This window comes from Pagrus major, chromosome 17 (genome assembly GCF_040436345.1).
Source record: "Pagrus major chromosome 17, Pma_NU_1.0".
Taxonomy (NCBI): domain Eukaryota; kingdom Metazoa; phylum Chordata; class Actinopteri; order Spariformes; family Sparidae; genus Pagrus; species Pagrus major.
Window position 1 is genome coordinate 5,565,323 of NC_133231.1, and position 18,052 is coordinate 5,583,374.

Consider the following 18,052-nt stretch of genomic DNA (forward strand, 5'->3'; position numbering starts at 1 on the left):
AACAATCACCCAGCTCTGAAATTGCTAGGTAGCAGAGCCTTTTAGTCTATTTTGCATCATTGTTTTGGTGCTTGAAGTGCCAGAACTCCCCTTATTCACTTGTTGGCTTGTGTATCAGCCAGTATCATCAAATTGTTAAGTATTATATTCTGAATGTCTGCGGTGAATAAAAGATACAAGGTAATATTGCTAATAGTCACAATTTATTTAACTGAAGTGACAATATTTCAGTTATTGAAGTAAAAAGTAATTGTCTGTGTACACTGGCTTTGGTATGTGGTGCAAAGAAGTCATCAGGCCGGGATGCTCTAGTTCCTGGGTAGAATTTGACTTTTGCAGCTCTGTTGTATCATCATTGGACTGTGTTCCTGTTCTCTTGTGTCTGTTTGGAGCCAGGCCAACATTATTGAAAGGTTAATGAAACGTAATCACTGACAGAGAAAAGCAGGCAGGCAAGAATGTGAACAGGTTAGCATCGCAGGTGATGCAGTTTATGTAGGGCCATTATGAATTGCACAGAGAACCAGATATGGCGAGGGCAGAAAAGAGGGAAGAAAAAAGTCATGGTACACCAAGAGTAAAATGTAGAAGTGCCAGCTCACTTTGAGCACTGCTCAGCTCGCCAGAAACATGACTTCAAATAAATACTAATTTTGTTCTATTACTTCCAGAAGTATAAATGGGAAATTGATTCTAAATCCAAGTTTCAAGATCAGTATAATTATCATTATACAACCAGGACTGTACAACAAAATTGCGGTTGTGTAGTCCCTTTTTAAGGAGTCAAACAGCCTGAGGAAAGTTGCTGCTTCAGAGTCTGGTGGTATGGCAGCAGATTCTTCTTTATCACTTGCCAGACATCAGCAGGGTGAACAGACTGAGGCGGTTGTCTTTTGGTTTCCTATTTAGTTTGCAGGCACTTTTGCCATAGCAACTTGAGGTGAGAAGATGTCAATGTTGTGTTTGTTCTGCTGCCCCCACGTGGCCAAAGAAAACTGACTAATGCAGTTTTAAGACTGAGTTTGTGGTGAAGCCTCGAATTTCAGTAGAGCCGAGGCCATTTGACATTTCAGTAATATCCATCATTAAAGTGCATCAGTTAAATGGCCACTCCAACCATTTAGCATTGTACTTCCATGGGGTTGGGGGATCGCGAGAGACAGATATAAAAAAAAAAAAAAAAGAATGGTCAGAATCAATGTAACAGTAAGAGTCACACTTCAGAAATGCTGGATGCTGGGTGATGACATCATCTGGGGTTTTTCAGACTTGAGAAAGCTCCCAGCAGCACCGCTGAAGACACTGTACGGCTGTTCTCACAGGCTCTTCATGACGTGTAAACTGACTTTCATGTGTAGAATTGTTGCAGTCCTTTAATTGCTGCAGTAACACAACACAGCATACACAAGACATTGTATCAGTCAATTCAACACTTGAACATGTTACATACAGTAAGATGAACAGGGCTGTGATTGCAGATTTATAAAGATCCACAAAAAGCAAAAGAATTTAAAGGTCCAGTGTGTAGGATTTAATGACATTGCAAACTCGATTCTTAGTTTCAGGTGATTATACACCAATGAAAACATTAATATGAATATTATATTCCATTTCTGCCAATAGATTCTCCTATACCCCTATTCCTACACAATGCACATTTAAAGAAAAATAAATATATGTATATATTTAGTATTTTTTTCTAAATACATAAACTATATTTTAAAATGTGGAAATACAAATTATAGCAAACTATTCATACAGCAGTGCAGAAATAGTGTGAAAATAAAGAATTACATTGTAAAAGACCATTTAACATATTAGCACTGTTAATTTATGATAATAGTTTTGAACTGTGAAGTAGCTGTCCTATTGTAAAACATTCAAAATTGTGTAATCTTCCGGAAAGAAAAATGATATTATTAATTATTAATTATTTCTCTCTGTTACTTGCACTGAGACTCTTTTCTCTCCCAGCAAGTCATTCCTGGAAATGCTTTTGAGGAACATCCCACAGTCCCAGACTGCATGTGTATTTCTCCATTGTGTGCCCACAGCCGGCCTTTTGTTCTGGTTCTCTGTGCTGTGCAGGAAGGTCTAGACAGCTGACACTTACCTAATCCACAGGGTTGCCTGAGGCTATCTCCTGTTGGCTGATCTCTGTCTCCCCACAAAGGACAGTATCTAGTTCATGCCTCTTCCAGTTTACCAAAAGAAAAATTGACTTTCAGAAGAAATTCTGAAAGAAGAAAATTAATCAATAAAACAAGCTTGAAATGTTTAAAAATGTTAAGAGCAAAATGTCTGAGCCCAACTCCTATTATAACATGTTTGACTGACTAAAGATGCACTATACAATTTTTGGGAAAGAAATTCAAACTCTATACTACCATATTCATGAGGTGATAATACAAACACAAAAATAGTTGTTGAATACTGACTGAATAAACATGAGGTCCTCAGAGGGGAATAAACTCAGCTAGCTAAGCTAAGCTAGAAAGGAGGCTACTAAGAAGAGTCCAGCAAATAGAAACACAATAAACAGCATGAAATTGTGTTTATTCAGTCATTGAAAATCCATCAGGGAAGATTTTCCTCTTCTCTCTTTCTCTTAAAATGCCTTCCCCAAAGTTATAGTGCACCTTTAAGCTAAAAAAATCCATTGTTTTAAACTCCTCAAAGTATATATTCATGTTTATATATGCATTTTGCTATGATACACACATAACACGTGTTTTTGTCTAACCGTAGTGTTTTACCTGTGTTGTTGCTTTACATTAATCTGCTGTCATTGGGTTGTTGCAGTATTTTGACAATAACAATTTTGAATTTATAAAATAAATGAAATGTATTCCTAAAATGTTACCAACATATAGTCTGAGAGGAGTTTCAAATCTCACGGGTAAAGCGGATGAGATCCATCATCCAATAGAAAACCTTTAAAAACATCTAGCATATATTTCAGATCTGCAAGACACATTTAATATTATTTAGTATTTCAAGTATTTTCTGTAGATAAATTCTGACAATGACTAGCAATGGCAGTCGTCTGCATCTATTTGGCCAATAAGCCCACACACTAAAATTGCACTGCACTACAGGTTTTCCATTGTGATTAAAGAGTGTAGTAATTCAGACACATTTATTATGACGCTAAAATATGCCATTAAATCTAGAGTGAACTATATTAAGAACACACACCTTGCCAACTGCTTATCACAGTGCTGTTTATCACTTTCATCTCCCCATAATACGATTAGCCTTATCATAGAAGGTGTCTGAGGGTGTAGTGACTCATCCAAGTCGATGGTGTGTGTGCCTGTGTGTATGTGTATGTGTGTGTGTGTGTGTGTGTGTGTGTGTGTGTGTGTGTATTTGGGGGTGGGTGATGGGGGCTGTAGACTGGAACGTTTTTCACACGCCCACGCTGTTGGTTGTGTACCACGCTGCCTCCACGGCGCCGTCAGCCTCCGATCACGCGTCGAGTCTCTCTCCCGTTGGTCGGCGCTGAGCACACCTTTGGGTCCGATTGGGCGAGGCGTCCAGCCACGCCCCTTGTTTCCCCACCGTGTTTGAAACGATGAATGGGAACGAGGCCGAGGGGAAAACTGGGAAACATCCACGGTTTGGTTTCAAGTCAAAGACACAAGACAACAAGTCGTCTCGCCAGTGAGACCAAGCTCCTGAACGCGTCACACAGACTCATAAGATGTAAGTAAACGTGTTTTTGAAATATTTTCTACAATGTCGTATATTACGTCTTAAATGTCATTTGAAGTGATAACAAATACATCTAAAATATACGAGGACTTGATGTTACATAGGTAATTACTTTTGTCTGTTTTATTCCTAATGACGGTTGTCAAGCCATATTGTTGCCATTTTATATCTAGGTCATAGTTCATCAGTGTACCACCAGCCTCACCAGGGATGGTCAGTGAGGAGAATGACTTCAGTGTGTGTGTGCGTGAGCAGGGCAGGTCAGGGAGGGGTAGTTAAGTGTGTGACTGTTTGTGTAAGCAGCACAGTTGGAGCTTTTGTCCCCCAGGGAAGTAGGTGAAAGGGCCCCAGTGCTGAAGAGCAGCAGCTGATCATGCTCACTTCACATGCTCCATTACATATCCTGCACATGTTGATGAATGTCAAAATCAGTGAACTTAAAAACATTGATTGAGCATGTTGGGGCACGTGGACTGTGTGTGTCTGCTTACATTATGTGCACAATGCATAGTTAATTGGATGTAAAGTTCACTGAAGACTACAGTGTGTCATATTCTCAATCTTTTTTGCTCTTTCATCAGAGTTGAAACATGGAAGTTGAAGAACTCTACTCAGACATCCATCATGAATTCCAGCCTGCCCCTTTGGGTGGAGGTGACATGGAGGCCGTGGAGGCTCTGATGTCCATGACTAAGCACTGGAAGACCCAAAACTTCAGGTTCAGACACTCCAGACCCTTAACTCCATCCTCTGACTTTTCAGAGGATGAGTCTGCCCCCCTCGGGTCTACTGCGCTACAGGAATCGCCTTTGGTAAGTGATTAATATGTGCAGAGAGGTGTCTTATTAAAGAATCGTTCACCCCGAAATGAAAACTCAGTCATTATCTACTCACTATCATGCTTTCTCAGAGCAAGCCTGAGTGAACAACGGCTTTGCAAAGTCTGGTCTAGTATACGGCATTAGGCACAAGATTATTTTGTAGGGTTTTCTGTTCTCTTCTACTCACATTTAGTACCAAACTTGCATATGCTTGAATTTAACACCTCCCTTTTTTCCAGTGTATGACACCGCCCTACAGTCCACCCCACTTTGAGGCCACCCATCCGCCCTCAGCAGCACCCTTACATCAACATGCAGCAGCTGGAAGTCCGAGCTGGCAGCCAACAGAAGATATGTACCTCCACACACACACTGCTGCTTCTCAGAACAGGTTCCAGTGCACCAGTGTGATCCGCCACACTTCAGATGGCCAGCGCCGCTCCTCTAACAGGGCAGATGGATCTACTCAGGTTCATACAAAAGACTCTAAAACAGATTTGACCTGTGAAGATGGGATGGACTGTAGAGATTCTGAGAAGAGTATTTTAATACAGTCTGGCTATAATGCAGCTGTACCACAGAAACCTTTCACTGTGACTTTGCCAAAGGTGGCTGAAGCCAGCCAGACTGTATCAAACGCACCTCAGGCTGTCTCCTCAGTTCCAGCTGGTGGCCCTGGGGTCTCTCCTGTGCCTGTCTACTGCCAGATTCTTCCCGTCTCTTCTCCTTCCACCATTGCTGTACAAAAACCTATCACAGCCTCTGAGAGCCAGAGACAACACCTACTACCTATCCCATCCGCACTAACCGCTGCACACACACTGCTACAACAGCAGCACAACCAACAACAGGCACTACCACAACCACAAACCCAAGCAGCTCCTCCTGCCCAGGTCTTTCTCTTAGGGGCTCAGGTGGCAAGAGGCCCCGTAATGCTCCTCGTCCCTCAGCCGGCGCTTCCCACGCTCTATGTCCAGCCAGCGCTGGTGACCCCTGGTGGCACCAAGCTGCCAGCCATCGCCCCCGCACCTGGCCGTGCCTCATCAGAGCAAAGACAATGCCCACTGCAGCCATTAGCCTCCCGTGTACGCAGTCATGTTTGTCCACGCGAGGACTGCAACAAGACCTACTTCAAGAGCTCCCACCTCAAGGCCCACATGAGGACACATACAGGTAAAAGATGAAGGATTTGACACCTAAGAAAGTATATCCATTTAAATTATTGAGCACTTTTTCTACATACATTTTAAAAAGTCAGCACTATATGCAAAATAGTAGCAAAAGTGTTGTTATGATGAAACACTTCACTGTCTGTCTTCCAATAGGTGAGAAGCCCTTCAAATGCAAGTGGGAGGGCTGTGAGAGGCGATTTGCACGCTCAGATGAGCTGTCCCGACACCGACGAACCCACACTGGAGAGAAAAGGTTTGCCTGTCCCATGTGTCACAGCCGCTTCATGCGTAGCGACCACCTGGCCAAGCACGCCCGGCGACACCTAGCAGCGAGGAAGATGCCCTGCTGGACGTTAGGGGTCACCCAGTCTGCTGACCTAGCTGCCTCATCTTCAACAAACTCTCCATGAGGCATCCTGATGAGACCCCAAAGTAAAAACTGTGAAATTGAATGTGAGATTTTGTGTGGCCGAGTGTCAAACAATGCAGGAGAAGTGCGTGCCTGATTTTTACATGTCAACCGTCAGCTCATAACAGCTGCACAACACTGCTGAGCTGAAAAGTATGTAGAGTCCTGCTGCTTCAGTTTCTTTGTGATTAGAGTTGGATATTAACGAGGTAATGAGACTGTTTACATTCTGCTTCAAACAACTGTAGCAGTTACACTGAACATATAGATGGTATAATGTAAGCAGTTTTAATTTTTATAAGTGAATACTGAATATGTTTACTTTTTGATGATATTTGACCAAAGAATGTTCAACATTGTTCTTTTGTGCTATAAGAGAATCTATTTGTTATCAACCAATTTTGCACAGCACTGTTTTCTAGCAGGGAAAATAGAATATTAAACTTGAATACATTTTCTCTTGGTTGTGTGCAGATATCTTTTAGTGTTTGTCTTGTCTGTTTTACATGCAACAGTTTCTACATTATTATGACCCATCAGAAATTTAGCTCATCAAACCAAATCCACTGAAACCTATTATCACATTTTCCAGGATGAGAATTGGACTAAGACCATGATCATGTTATCAAAGCCTTTCTGAAAATGTTTATTTAGTTTGTGCAATAGCACCTGGGCTTAACCAATTAAATATTAATGGTCTGTTGATGATTATAAAACACAGACAAAATGATTCACAGTCCAGACAATGAGGTGTTTATTACTGTTCACGTTGACAAGCACAGATACTAGTTTTTAAACAGACATATGCCCAATAATTCATCATGCCTTAGACACAGATGGGGAGACAATTTCAAAGATATGACACACTTTGCAAGTATATTTCCACAGTTGGGAAATATTATTCTTTCAACAGCCATAAATGTTGATGTTATTCTTGAACAAATTCAATAGAAATAGATAGAAATAGCAAAAAAGCAAGTGTTTGAGCATTATAAATTATTCTCATTTTAGAAAGTCTCCATTCCAATGTCAACTGATTTGTTATCCTTCAACACTTCCCTTGTTCCATCTGCAGCACATGCTGTATAATAAACCTGCTTTGCTATGTGATGGCATAGCAGTTACCTGCGGGTCCAAGCAAGCTACTCAGCACTTAAGAAAAACACTGAAACACCAGATTACTGGTGAATACTGAGCCATTAGCGTCCCAACCAACACCAGAGCAGACTACACTCCTTTTCATGGATGTCATGGAGACACTTTGCATTGATCACGCTGGCTTTATTTACAACATCGGACAGATGAGTAAATGCACTTACATATATGCATGTTTCCATTTCAAAACACTGAGAAGGACAACAGATTTTAAACGTAATCATGAAATCAAAATCACACAAAACAAACTATACAACCAATTAAAATCATAAATACACATCTTGTAGCAAAACAGCCTACAACATCTCAGAACTGTGTTTCTGTTTAAATACAGTGCTTCACTCAGGGATAGACATCTTACTTTACAAGACTGGCAATGGCAATGGAGATATAGATAATACATCTGTCAAATATAATCATTTAAATCAATATATGTCTACTGTATGATTGTAAACTGTAGTGCCATGGGATGCCCAAAGCAAAGGGAAGAATGCATCTGTCTTCTTGGACTCATCCATTTTGTTGCATACAAATTAACATCTACTTGGGTTTTCCTGGTTTAATCACTTACTATAATTTACATGTGGGGTTGCGAGATGAATTCAGCCTGGTCCCTGCAAATTCAAGCTCTATCTGCACAGTCAGTTCACTTCATCCCACTGGAATGTTGGGCCAGAGGAAGCAGCAGAAACCAGCAAAGGAAAGATACGGGTCTTCCTGGTGTGATGATTGCTAAGCTGGGACAGACAGCGCAGCCTCTGTTTGGCAGGAATTGAGAAAATAAGGGACCAAGGAGAAGTTTTTCAGTGTAGCCTCATGACTGACACCAGTGTCCTGCATCTCAAACCTGGTGGAGGAAAATGAACATGAGTCCCTTTTGTGAAGATTCTGAATATTTCTTTCAATCTATAAACTTTGCAACAAACAAATGTAAAATAAGTTCACCACTGAGTTTCTTACCAGTCTCTAGAGGAGATGACGTAGTATACTGGGGGTGATGTGGAGTCCGTGGCGGTGCAGAGTGGCTGACCCAGACTGTAGGCCCCTGCTTGGGTGAAAATGAGCCAGTCTCCGATGTTGAGCTCAGGCAACAGACAGTGCTCCACTACCTGGTCCAGGTCATCCCCAGAGGGACCCCACAGGCTGCTGCTGAACACTGGAGAATCCAGGGGGGTGTTCTGCTAAAAGATAGAGCAGAGATCTTTTATTCACTAATCCAACACACATGTATTCCACTGGATTAACAAATCTAAATATCATAGCCAATTAAGAATGCAGCAATATAAACACATATTTAAAATGGTGTTCCTGAAATCTCTGATTCATTATACTGAAAGGTTTAATTGCCTTAAATGCCGTTTCTTCCACCTTCATTGATTATATAACCTATTACCGCTAAGTAAGAGCAAGAGAGGGTGGAATATTCAATTAGTCTACAGTGCGTATATGTAGCTACCTATGTGACGTTTGACTATTTAAATAATTTAATGAAAGGGGAAAAAATGTGTATAAATATTGACAAGCACAGAAGAAGAAAGTTTTACTGTGGTTACATCCTGACCCATAGAGAATCTTGGATACTCACCTTGTGAACAGATGGAGCAGCAATCAATGTTTCAGAGAGTTTGCTGGCAAATGATCCATACACTCCCTCACTCATGTAGTACTGGAACTCTGGCTCCTCGTTGGGAGATGGATCATCTGTTCACAGAGATGGTGGACAAAATCTATTAGCGTGCAATGGATTCAATTTCAAACTGGCATTTTGTCTCATATTATGGTTTATGAGTCACACATTTGGCTACTTTCTTTGGTACAGCTGTTGGCTTGACTTTACATTATGCATCTTTAATCCAGGAGTTGTAATCTTGCTAATTCCTGGACATTTTAAATGGCAGTGCAGATTTTGTTCCTAAAACCTGCTGTATAAAACTGCTGAAGTAATTTAAATGCAACATCTACATTCATCCTTATAGTTTGGTAATCAGACACACAGTCATATTCCTTTTCTTGTATGTAAATAAGCCCTAACATCTTTATGAATATATAAGTTATATGATTATAATGCTACAGACCATGTGCGTGGTCCAGGCAATCACGTGCCACCACTTCCTTGGAGATGACGTTCACAGCCAGAGTGAAAGCAGAGGACACAAAGAAACTGCCAGGCTCCGCAATGATGGAAACTCCAGTAGAAGGAGGGAAGTACAGGTCCACCATAGACATGACTGCACTATTGATCTGAAGAGATGACAGGTGCCAAAATGGGAAGGTCAATTACGAAATCACTTTTAAATTACATTTTGAGTATTGGACAGTAACAATACATTTTATTTTCTTCTCATTATTTCAAAAGAAAGCTATTTAAATGCAGTACAAGTGACAAGTTATAATCCATTCTAATCCGAGACAATGGGTATCACCAAATCCATGTTGTGACATATTTCTCCACCAGTCTTGCTTATACAGGGTCAACTGACCAATGTGTCCTTTGTAGTAGTATCATGTAAAAATCATATTGGATACTGACCAGTTCCAGCTGAGTCTCAGAGCCAGTGAAGCCACCGCCAATATCCAGGATTTTCATGTTGAAGCCAATTTCCTCCTGAGGCAGACAAAGGCTTGTAAATATGTGACCAAAACACAAGTGAGTATTTCTGGAGCAGTCACAAGTGTCCAAAACATGAAGCACAGAATCACAGAAATGAACAGAGCAACTAGCAACACAATAAGATTTAACATAACTTACTCCCATATCAAAGACACAGCGGGCATCAGATATGGCATGAACGTACACCTGGTCATCCTCACAGGAGCTGGAAATGTGAGACCTGAGGAGAGAACAAGGAAAAAGATGTTTAAGGTTAAACATTGAACCCTTCACAATAACTTTGATCCTGCAGCAGGATGGACTGAATCATTAGCTCACCAGAGAGCAGAGGTAAATTAACTGCTGGGTGTTCTATACATTTCCTCAAAGTGCATCAGTACTACCCATAGTGCATTTCTGCAGGCCTCACCTGACTCCAACCACCTGCACACCCAACTCCTTAGCCCTCTCCAGCAGATGTCGGCAGTCCTTGAGGGAGCAGCCAAAAGTCATGCTCATCTCATCATCCTGGCTAGACGCTTCTGTTGAAACCTGTAGCAGCAGTCTGAAATAAATAAAAACTCGTGGTTACTTGTATGCAGAGAAAAAAGGAAACCAGATGAGCTAAATACAAATGGTACACAGCTCAAATGAGTTGTGACGCTAGTACATTAAAATCACAGAATGTCTGCAGCTGAGACCAAATGATTTTATAGTTTGATTTGACATAAAGGCTCTTATTATTGGCAATCCTAATATGCAAGTAGATTGGAAATAACATACTGTATTTCAAGTGAAATCCTCTAAGATAAATATTTTCTAATGACTCGTGGCACATTTGCACAAATCCAATTACCCTAAAAGTTGAATCAGCTTTAAGTCACATGATCACTGGCACCAATACTTTTAAAGCACTTACTTGGCATTCGGGTGGCAGCGAGAAATCTTACGTAGCTCTGCTTCATTATCACACACAAGGAGGTCAATGCCATTCTTAGCAGCGTATTTAATCTGGGAAACTTGTTTGCAAACACCTCCATAGATGATATCTTCAGAGGGAATACCATGGCCCTGTACCAGCTCGAGCTCAGACTGAAATACAAAGAGACAAAAGCAGAACAGTTTTCCATTAAAACAGTGTATGTAGTGAACAAAACATTACACGACACCATGTACAGTATGGTTTACTGCAGAAAAATAGATAATAAAAGATTAAAAGGTCAGCACTGAGGTCCACTGACCACTTGGTGGTGTCTATTCTACAGCTTGTGGACCACGAGTTGTGTAATATTAAACCACACAAATGTACCAATACTTGCTCTGGTAGAGAAAGGGGGGTATTACTGGACCCAATTTAGTACAGAGTAAATAAGAGTAGTAAACTGCTTAAAACAACATTTAACTTAGTAATTGCCTACACACTATGAAGGACTGCAGCTGGGAATTTTTTCTGTGAGAACTGAAACTGACAGCAGTGATCTATCACGTTTGTGAAAGAGTACCTTGTTGGTGCAAATGAATCCTGTTCCAAGAGCAGCAAGAACTTCAATAACAGTTGGGCTGCTGTTGCATCTGACAGCGTAGTAGGGTCGAATTTGGGCCATGTGGGTTCGCCAGCGAACATGCTGCCTCATTATAACTCCCAGGTCTGCTACAAAGAATGCACTCTTCTCAGACTGAGGATGAAGAACACACATATGAGAATGAATGAGATAAAATACGCACGGCAAGATTTTGTAAAAGCCTAGCTGTATGTAACTTTACCATATTTACTAACAATACAATAAACCAACTAACTGTCTTTGAGAGAATTTAAAGAAATGCAGGTGCATTTAATATTCGTAGCAGTGAGAGCCCTTACCAGAGTTTGTTCATAAATGTGATTGTCAATCACGTCACAGAGGGTCGTGCCTGCCTCCAGCAGGCCGACAGAATACTGTGGTTCATCAGCAATTCCTTTCATCCTCTCAACCGTTTTCTTCTAATCCGACAGGCATAAAGAATGTGGCTAGTCCAAAGTGTTCTTGCTCGCTCCCTCTCGAGCCCCTGGGGTCCTAGACTTATGCAACAAACTATACAAGAAAAAGAGAAAAATTAGCATGAGACACAAAAGTTTAAGAAGCAAAACAATTAAATCATATTTGGATAACGCATATTCATTCATGTTGTCCGACTCTTTTCTAGTTTATTCAGTAGCTGGAACCTAAAGCTTTCTGATGAAATCCCCAATCAAACAACTCATTTTCAGTGAGCACCCAATCAGAGCAGAGAGCAGGCTCCACGTTACAGGATAGCTTTGTGGAAGAGGCCTATTCTTCTGAAAAGCCGCTGTGAAAACACAGAGTCTGGGGCACAGGGTTCATTTACTTTACCATCAATTACTGCCAACAATCACCATGAATCCCTGAGCTGGTGACCCGTAAAGGTTCTTTTTGATGGCATTAAACAAGGTACAATACTGGCGGCGTTGGTGTCACAACTTTACTTTCACAAATGTTGCACAAATACATCAGAGAGGCACAGTAGTCTGGACGGGACCAGATGTGACATAGCTTGGGATTTGGGAGATGAACAATGTGCTTAGAAAGCCTGCTATATTGCTGACAACTGTGACAAGGCAGGGCTGATGCTCCATAAAAGTGCAGTTATTGACAGATGTGTGTACAGGGGAAGTAAAACCACTGGATGACCAAGACACTGACACAACTCTGGGGTAACATTTGTCCACATGAGACAACAAAGTATGTTGTCCTTGATTCAGGATACAAACACCTTTTGGCCTAAAGTTTTGAGTGCTGTCTGAATAGAGGCAAGTAAGCTTTTTATTCCCCCAAACCCTCTTAAGTATGATTAGTAAAATCTGAAGTTTGTGCAATAATAATGGACAGCCAGTCTGACAAAAACAGAATAACTGAAAGTACATTTGCAATGCTGCCTTCATTTCAATGTGAAGAAAAAGTAAATGAATGCAATTCTACAAAAAAGTGTAGGCTTCATTTTTTAAATTGCCTGCAGGAACACAGGTTTAAAAAGGTTGTGAGATGACTCAACCCAATCCTCTCTTTAAAAATCAACCAAGACTTTATGTAACTTAGGAAATGCTTAACTATGTCACTCATTCACAATATCTTCCTTTTGAAAGAAGTGAAGACGTCAATAGGGTCACACAGTTGGTACGATTACGGTTTACATATTACAAAACATTTTCTTTTTAAATGCAGTCATTTCGAAAGGATTAATATCTATATCCGAAAGAATCTCTTTTATTGCAACCAAATCAGGGCAAGAGAAAACCTACTGCAAATAAAGGCAGTCCAGAGCACCACGTCCTGTTATTTTAATAGAAGTGCTGAAAATAGATCTGAAATGCATGATTGAAAATAACTACAGACTGTTTGTGAATCATGTGGAGCATGCAGCTTGCGGATACACCCTTTTATTCCTTCTGTCAAAGAGTAATGGTGAAATAATTTGTCACAGCGCATTAATATGAAGACAGACATTTGCACATGTTTCTAAGATGAAAACATCCTCAGTCACACCATCAAGGTGTGTATTAATCTTTTTAATCTAAACCAAATTTACTCACATGGATGAGTCCTGGGATGAACTCGTCCACTATCAGCTAGGATCCCAAGGTGGCTCGGCGTTGAAGTCGAATGGCTCTCGGTATAGAGCTGCCCCTAGATCCTCTGGATAGTTATTATACACCTGCAGATGGACATATGAGGACAGAGTGCACAGCAATCAGTCACTGACAGAAACAACTCAGACAAGGAGAACAACCCCACTACCTTAACATTTATGCAGTGTTTGTACAATCAAATCTGTAAAGTGGTTGGTAACGCTGGTAAGCAGGAGGAAGGAAGGAAGGAGAGCATTGGTATATAACATCCTGTTTATGGTTTACTTTGTGTGTGATAGTTTCTGCAACATGTTTGTCAAATGTTGTCCTTTGCTAGTTTGAACCATGGTCCACAATGAGGTAAACTGAACTGCCGCAATCATGACTAGCATTTTTGAATTGTTGAATTCACACTGCCATGAGTGAAGAAATCTAAATCCATGTCGCAACAAACACTCTAGCCGGTCGTTGTTAACCAAAAACCAAGCTGTCTTCTACCTATGCAAAACCACATTTATTATTTCAACATTTGCAGCTACAGTAACCTAGCTTGCTATTTTAACTGGTCGCGTTGCATCCACTGGTAACGTAAGCATAAGGTATTAACCTTAGCTACCTAGCAACAAACAATGTAGCGTAAGCTAAATGCTGTTGTACAATAGTCAATTATTCATTTTTAAGTAACAATGCTGCTAAATATTACTTTATCTTCCATCTCTTATAGGTAGCATTTATGGCTTGTCGGCACACTGAGGCTACGTTGCTTGGTTAATTTAACAACATGCTAAGTAGCAAGCTAACAACGCGGTTAGCTATCGTTACTTACGTCTGCTGAAAACCCAAAAGAGGGGACAGAACGCTTTTTCTTTTTAGGCGGAATTTTTAAACACTGGTGGGGTTACTAAAAGAGAAAAGGATAACTGCCATGGACGTGGTGGACTGGGTCGAGTTATTGTCCTTCGTGATTTTGTCGATGAGAGCTAGCTTGTACGGATCATTTGTTACGACCGAGAGGAGGCAACAGTGGAGGTCGAGTGTGCGCTGAGACGGACGGACGGACCGACAGACGGTAGCAACAACACCACATAAATTAACACTCAAATATCCGGTTACGATATCAAAATAAAATACAATTCCACGAACATATTGAAACGTTTTTGAATAATGCAAGACACCACTGTGGCGATAAAGACACAATGAAATAATAATTTAATCAAATAAAGGCGTTTTACAAGATTTCTTTTTAAAATGACTTAAAAAATTACAAATTATATAAACACATTTCCGGTGTGCTTCTCCTGAAGTGTCGGTAATTGACACATTTTATATGGGCGGAGTTTAGAGCTGTCAAAACCAGCGCCCCCAAACACAGCGACCTCAGTCTGACAGTAACGATAATAAATGACATGTGGAGCGTTTGTTAACATGGCCAGAAATGACTTCAATAATCAATCACAACCCTAACTTGAAAACAATAATTATAGTAGTAATAAGTGCAACAACAACAATAATATTAATAATCTAAAGACGAGTTTGCTATTATACACTTTTTTCCATAAAATTTCAGGAAATATTCCAGAAACAGTCAAAGAAAAATATATCTTCAGCAATAAAATCACACCTTGGTTGACTAAAGATATATCTATAACCTTTCCTTATATATCCTTATATATTGTTTGTTAAACAGGCTGATGTCAAATTTCAATTTCCAAGAATTACCTGTGTTATGTCTTCATCGTGTTCTCCATGGCTCAGCAATAAGGACAAAATGCTGCCCAATAAAGTTTGCAGAATTTTCCTTTTTTTCCCAGAACTAAATCAAGAACTGCACAGCATCAGTCCCACGAGTTATAAGTAGAAGGATGCATGTCCAGGTTCAAGCTCAAACTGGATTTCCCTGTTCCTTTGCCTTTGTTGTTGTGACTTTGAGAAGTTGTGCCTGCCTCTGAACATTCAGGGTCTGAGGCAGTGTTTTCTTCCAAGGAGATACATTTGCATGTCTCCCTCCTCGACACTGAAGGAGGAGGGTTCCAAGGAAGTCTCAGCTACTGTTTGCTATACAGAGGGGAAGTGTTTTCTCTGGCTCTCTTTAGACTCCACATTAATACTATCGTCATGTTGGTCTTAAAGATAACAGAGCTGGCCATAAAATCCCCAATTTAAATGTCAAATTATAACAATAGAATTTCTTAGGAGATTTGATTTAGAAGCAGAGGGGAAATATCTCTGAAAATGTGTTTTAAGTTCATCTTTGAGTTTCTGTTCAGTGTAATGATCCACTCATGCCTGTATCCTGGACTCAAAGTCCATTTTGAGTAGTGTGTGTGCAGTCTTCGGCCAATCACTGTTCCCTTAGCTCAGTCTTTTTCAACGAGACTGAGTGAGAGGGACATGCAGTGCAGTCTTTTATGACTATAAACACACTGAAATATGTGTCCTAGGAATACACTTAAGAGAACTTATGTTCTCACAGCTAAATACTGCATAGTGTTTTTTTAAGCCAGCCCACCCAGAAGTTCTATACTTCCACTGAAATCACATGTTTACCAAGAACAAATCTTAAATCTTTACCATCCTGATTTGCCAACATTATATAACAGTGCATGATGTGTTGTTTTTATACTAACTAACAGGAACAGTTGATAATTCACATTGCTGTTAAATTCTCCAGAGTGTTAGATGAGCTTTGAGCACCCCACAGGGAAAAATCAACAATAGCAGCGTTTGTTACACCAATAAAACTGCTGCTTAGAGTCCATTGTGAAGGCAGCATAGGCAATGTCTTTTCCTCGAACTGCAACACAAAAGCTGTTCCGTGTTTTGTGCCTGTTCTCTCCGACACTAAATGTGACCATGTATATATAAGTCTAATCACACATAGCATCTAAAGTGGCTTCCAGTAACGCACAATGTTTGATTTCCATTGTTTGTATCATAATAGCCATCGCAGCCACCGAGTATGCGACAGCGAGACATGTGTACCACCCACTGTGAGGGCAAATACTCCAGTGGCTGCATTGTGCAGCAGGAATTCTTATTTGCAAACATTGCAAACAGATGACATCAACACACAGATTTAGAAACACCCAGCGCAGATCGACCCCGACTGACCAACAGTCTCCAGTCAGAGAGGAATAAACAACATATTCCAACAATGAAAAGATAAAATAATACAGCAAATTCAACAAAATTGATCCCCCTCTTTGTGTTTTAAGCATAAAATGAATGTCATAAACAAACATTAATACATACTAACACAATCATCTCGGTAAAACACCTGAAACACCACAGAATGTCCTCACATCTGAACAACAATAATTCATGTATTCATTACATGGACATGAGTGACTGGTTAAAGCCACCATGAATTGGTCTTATGCAACAGACTGTTGTGTTGTAAGTGTTGTTAGGTCACTCAGCAGCTCTTTTTGCCAAAGAATGTTGCTAAGTAAAAAAGGAACTCCAAACAAACTTTTCCTCACGCTGATCTGAATGTTAAGCAGCGAAATATAAAGCAACTGGCTGCAGGAACATAGCAAATATGCAAAATCTATCTCACTGTGACTGTCAGTGAATTTCTTCTCTGACAATAACTGCAACTACAGACTGCAATCTTTTTAACACACCCAAATATTAATTGTAAAATGGCTCCGTTTTTGGTTTATGCCACCTGAAAGGAACTATCGTTATCTTTGGGCTTTCCGAGCACATGTCATTTTTAACAATAGTATCAAAGCGGTGGAGAGATACAGCAAGATAGACCGTGATGGTCAAACAATAAGACAATCTAAAAATTCTGGACATTTCACCCTTGTTTCCTTTCTGCCAAGATAGATTACAGAATAAGTCATTATAATAAGTTCACCACATAACTCTGAGAGATGAGATCATTACATGCTTTACCGTAAGAGAACATTGTTTCTGAGAAAATCGCACCATCAGGAAGAACACATCCATTGAATTTGATAGACACTATTATTTGTACTCTGCAAGTAAATTAAGTTGGAGAATGCCCAACATGATTTGCCTTTGTATTTATTATTATTATTTGTGCGTGTGGACACCTGTACAGATATAGCCTACATTCTGTATGCTTATCCTAAGTATTATATAGGCCAGTGGTTGTCAAAGTAGGATCCTTGAGAGGGTTTCATTGGGGCCCCCAGCAAAAAGGGGGAACAATTTGTTCGCCCCATAATTTTTGGTCATGTGCTCCATACACATACAAAACCTTGAAAAGCAAAATTCTTATCAGATGGGGGACCCTTGGACGAAATCTTATCAAATGGGCTGTATTTGTGTCAGCTTACGGTTCCATGACGTCAGAACCACTGATGTAGGGTATGTGTGTGTATGTGAGCGTGCTTCCATTTCTCATAGCAGTAGGTCACTGTAGTGCAGGTGATATTAAACTGGAGATGTGTACAGTGAGACAGTTTATGCAAAGCAGTTAGAGAGACCTAAATTCTAGGAAGGTATGAGTAAGCCAACAAAAAACTTGTGTTGTGCCTCATTTTTTTAGTACAAGAAGAAAATCAGAGAGCATTCTCTAAAGAAATGGAG

At 40.3% G+C, this 18,052-nt stretch overlaps 2 protein-coding genes across 3 annotated transcripts; one reads left to right on the forward strand and one right to left on the reverse strand.

Annotated features, from left to right (window-relative positions):
• The first annotated feature begins 3,614 nt into the window (after positions 1 to 3,614).
• LOC141012317 (Krueppel-like factor 10) lies at positions 3,615 to 6,575 on the forward strand. The gene is made up of 4 exons (XM_073485766.1): positions 3,615 to 3,708; positions 4,299 to 4,529; positions 4,778 to 5,711; positions 5,864 to 6,575. The coding sequence occupies exons 2-4, from the start codon at positions 4,308 to 4,310 to the stop codon at positions 6,118 to 6,120; spliced, it is 1,413 nt and encodes a 470-aa protein (XP_073341867.1). The 5' UTR covers positions 3,615 to 3,708; positions 4,299 to 4,307; the 3' UTR covers positions 6,121 to 6,575.
• Positions 6,576 to 6,849: 274 nt separating this feature from the next.
• On the reverse strand, positions 6,850 to 14,565 carry LOC141011872 (antizyme inhibitor 1-like). 2 transcript variants are annotated; one of them, XM_073485201.1, is made up of 12 exons: positions 14,316 to 14,565; positions 13,454 to 13,575; positions 11,726 to 11,936; positions 11,367 to 11,540; positions 10,784 to 10,956; positions 10,295 to 10,429; positions 10,024 to 10,105; positions 9,805 to 9,879; positions 9,350 to 9,515; positions 8,860 to 8,975; positions 8,235 to 8,455; positions 6,850 to 8,121 (listed from the first exon to the last, which is right to left on the reverse strand). In XM_073485201.1, the coding sequence occupies exons 3-12, from the start codon at positions 11,825 to 11,827 to the stop codon at positions 8,007 to 8,009; spliced, it is 1,359 nt and encodes a 452-aa protein (XP_073341302.1). In that variant the 5' UTR covers positions 11,828 to 11,936; positions 13,454 to 13,575; positions 14,316 to 14,565; the 3' UTR covers positions 6,850 to 8,006. The 2 variants fall into 2 exon arrangements, with proteins under 2 accessions (XP_073341302.1, XP_073341303.1); XM_073485202.1 differs by lacking the exons at positions 13,454 to 13,575; positions 14,316 to 14,565 and having other exon boundaries at positions 7,912 to 8,121; positions 8,235 to 8,452; positions 11,726 to 11,914.
• Between the last annotated feature and the right edge of the window lie 3,487 nt (positions 14,566 to 18,052).